General features: G+C 52.1%; 1 protein-coding gene across 1 annotated transcript; it reads right to left on the reverse strand.

The window, feature by feature from the left end:
• Positions 1-212: 212 nt before the first annotated feature.
• TAFA3 (TAFA chemokine like family member 3) lies at positions 213-3,621 on the reverse strand. The gene is given in 5 exon segments (XM_023734827.1): positions 213-264; positions 1,647-1,786; positions 1,789-1,838; positions 2,696-2,845; positions 3,507-3,621. Coding segments are annotated over 5 exon segments (507 nt in total).
• Between the last annotated feature and the right edge of the window lie 310 nt (positions 3,622-3,931).

Genomic DNA, 3,931 nt, shown 5'->3' on the forward strand with positions numbered 1-3,931 from the left:
AAGGGCAAGAACTGTGTCTTGACCTTCTTCTGTGTCCCCAGAAGTGCCCAGCACAACACCAGGTATGTAGTTGGAGGTCCACCCATATTAAGGAGCTTAATTGAAATGCCTCTGGAAGAAGTGAAGCTGCATTTGGCGTGGGATGTGTGTCCAGGTAGATGAATCCCCATACTTGCTGGCTGATAACTGAACACCATTCTTCAGTCCAAGGCTCAATTGAGCCTGTCCTGTCCAGGCCATGACCCCCAAGCACTATCGTGTAACCTATAGAGCAGGTGATGAGGGGAAGTTAGAAAACAGAGTGCCTATCCCATCCCCGCATGCCAGAGACTCCCCCAGGATCTACAGGCCATTGAGAGGTCATTGCTGCCAAGCCCTTGCCCCTAAAGCAGTCCACACTAGGAAAGCTTGGCCCTGCGGTCCATGCAAACATAAATCAGGCAAGCCTCACTACTGTTTGCTGCAAAGTAACCAGTTGCCATTGAGTGGATTTTGACTCATGGCGACCCCAACGTATATAAGAGTAGAACTGTGCTTCGTAGGGTTTTCAATGGCTGAGTTTTCAGAAGTAGGTTGCAAGGCCTTTCTTCCAAAGTGCCTTTGGGTGGACTCAAACCACTAACTTTTTGGTTGGTAGCTGAGCACGTTAACTGTTTGCACCACCACCCAGGGACTCCTTGCTTCAGAGTAGCTACCCACATCGCAAGTACAGTGGTCAGCCTCTTTAGGCTGCAAAGCCAAACCTACAAAACGGTGACAAATGTCACTAGCTCTGTGGTGAGTCTCAATCTCTTCTAGTCTTAAATATACTTAAGAGAGACTGTCCCACCACCTCCCTTGCCTGCCTGAATATAGGAAGCTCTACTTTATCTCCAACCAAACTTTTTCTTGCTGTAGCTTCTTTCGTTTTCTGTTCTATGAAAATAGTTGCTCTCTTCAGAACCCTAAAGGCTGCTTTTCCTTCTCTGTTTGTTTGCTTGTTTGGTGTGTGTGGTGGTTGGAAGAAGGCAGGGCTCTGGCTTGCCATGCAACTTTACTCATCTGTATAAATGGTGATGAAAACGGTGGGACTGATTAACCATGACACACGCGGGATTGCTAACGAGTCTGATAAAATTTTAATTACCCCTTGTTCTGTGGGGCAGGCAGCAAATCATGCAAATAATAATCCTCTCCGGTGCTGTCACAGCACAAGCAATCTGACTAGAGGAAAGCAGGTTAAGTGCTATAGGCAGTTAATAACAATGGCGGCTGGGAGGGGTCTGTGGCAGGGGTGGATGGGTAGAGTGGAATTTAGGTAGAAGTTAAGATTTCCTCTGAATTAACTAGATATTTCCCTCAATTCTCCACTTTGTTTATATAGACCTGACATTTCTGCAGGCAAACTCACTCTAGGCAAAGAGGAGGAAACTAAGGCATATGGAGCATCAGGAATTTGCCCAGGAGGATACACCGGATTTCAAATCCAGAGCTCCTAATTCCAAAGTCAGGACAGACCGAGGAGGACTGTCTGGGGATGTGCCTCATGGTTTGCAGATCTCACCTTGGGACACAGACATCCTACACCCCAGGACTCCTGGGCTTCCTTTCCCACCCCAGGTGAAGGGGAAGGGTTGGGGTGGGATGAAGTGTTCATCCCTAGATACCTTGGTGGTTTTGACTTTGTGTCCACTGCTGCAGCTCCATCCCGACAGGTCAGGGAGCACCTTACACTCCTCCCCTGGCAGGCAAGGCTCCATCTGACACCACCACTTCTGTAGGACAATGGAGGCTGTGGGAGCAGGAAGCAGTGAGGGCAGCCCTAAACTCTCTGGGAGGACAAGCAGTCAAGAGGAAGTCTGGGAATGAAGTGCACGTTTCCACACAGTTCTGTCTTTGAGCTCTGCATTTCCCTGGTCTTTCCCTTACCCTAGGCTGCCCAGAGAGGCAGTACTCAGGCTGAAGCATGGGGACACAATTGTATGAACTTAAATCCCACAGAGTCCCTACATCTCATCACAGATGGCACAGGGTGAAGGCAGGGAAGCCATCTCTAAGGCAACCCTATTGCTGAGCCAACATGTCATTAGCCTAGAGGCACAATCTTCAACATAGCCCCTTGTTGTGTATGCGTAAGTATGGGAGCCATTCGAAGGGGTCCACAGACCAGGAATGTACAACTGGGCACGTTCATAGGGATGCCACAGGAGTGTGAGAAAATGAGCACATGCAGAAATGTGCGGAAGGGGCGGGTGTGTGAGCAATCTATGCATGTCTCCATGAGGGAAGGAATGGTAAAAACATGCGGATGAGGATGAGAGGAAGGCATGAGCAGGATGGCTTGGGAAAGGACCAGCAGGTGAAGAAGTAAGTGTCTGGAGGAGTAAGTGTGAGGCGATATGAGAGTTGGATGGGAGGTGTGAGAGGATCTGTGTGAAGGAATGTGTCTGTGTCTGTGCCCAGGACCAGGTGTGTGTGGGAAGGCATGTGAGTGCAGGAAAGTGTGCGTGTAACAAGAGCTTTCCTTATCTGTGAAATGAGGATGGCAATGGCAACATCTGCCCTCCCCGCCCTTGAGGTTGCCCCATCATTTGAGACTCTGATCGTGAAAGCCCCAGGATCAGTATGAAACTGTATCCCCAACAGACGGAGAAGCCTAAACAGACCTTATCTCTCTGATCAGGGCCTCCTTGCCTGGGTCTCGCCTCTCACTCACCGTCCACACAGGAGGGCTTTGCCCGCGTGGTGCCGGCCACCTGGCCTGAAAAGCAGGAGCATTTGACAGTCTGGGAGCGCTCCTCAATGCGGTTCCGGTTGCAGCAGCGGTGAGCAGCAATCACCTCGCAGGTGCCCTGCTTCACGAGGCCTGAGCAGCCAGTACAAGATGGGGCATCCAGCCCAGGTCCCCAGCCCTATTCCCCTCCCACCCACAGGGCCAGGCTGGCTGTCCTTGTGCCCCTCCTCCCAGCTTGGGGAGGGGTATTTAAGAATTTTCAACTGCAGGGGAGGAGGTGCTTAACAGTGCCCCTGTCCTTCCTTCCTCCCCAGTGAGGTCACGCTCAGCACCCACTGGGCAGAGTCTGGCCCTTGGGCAAAGGGAAGATGGAGTCCACACCAACCTCCCCAACACTGCCCTACTCAGGGTGAGGGCAAGGGCCCAGGGGATTTACAATGCGTGGAGAGGATCATCTGCTTACACAGGCTTTAGCCATCCCAGAAGGAAAACTACAGAATTAGGACAGGAGGCTAGATATAACCCCCCTACCCCAGGGCCTCTCTCCCTGTAGAACACCTTCCAGCCTGGAAGGAAAGGTGAGTCATAGGTCTGCTCAGGCCTTTTGCTGGCTGGGATAGCAGAGGAGCACAGAGTTCCGTGGGTAAAGAACACAAGAGGAGCCAGAACCCCTAGAATCTATTGATTTTACTCTGCCTCAGGGATCTGCCTGCTGTGAAAGGGGGTGGGGCAATGTTCAGCACTCCAGGTATCCTTGGAACCCCCTCCCCAGTCCCCACCACCTCCCCCAAACCTGTGGGAGTTGGAAGCTGCAAGGAGGCCGAGGCCAGGTGGGTCCACAGCCAGGCCAGGCAAAGTGCCAGCAGCCAGCTGCCTGTGTTCCAGTTCCGTATGGCCCTCTCACTCATCCTGTGGAGAGAAGGGCACACTCTGCTCCACTCCGAGCAGGAGCTCCCCCAGCGCCCAGCCCAAGCACCTTCTCTGTGCCTTGTGCTCTGGGAGCCACGAAGCCAGGTAGGATGTACATCGTGTCCTCAGGCAGCTTTCAGTCTGGCACAAACTCACTATGGAAGTGATGAGGAAAGGGGTACAGGGAAGGAGAGGTGGTCTTGCTGGGAAAAGCAGGGAAGGCTATGTGGAAGAGGTGACATTAAAGATGGGTCTTGAAGAATGACCTAGATATGGTCCCATGGAGGACTGTGAAATGGGAGGAATAAC

This window comes from Trichechus manatus, unplaced genomic scaffold (assembly GCF_000243295.1).
Source record: "Trichechus manatus latirostris isolate Lorelei unplaced genomic scaffold, TriManLat1.0 scaffold00073, whole genome shotgun sequence".
Lineage (NCBI taxonomy): Eukaryota > Metazoa > Chordata > Mammalia > Sirenia > Trichechidae > Trichechus > Trichechus manatus.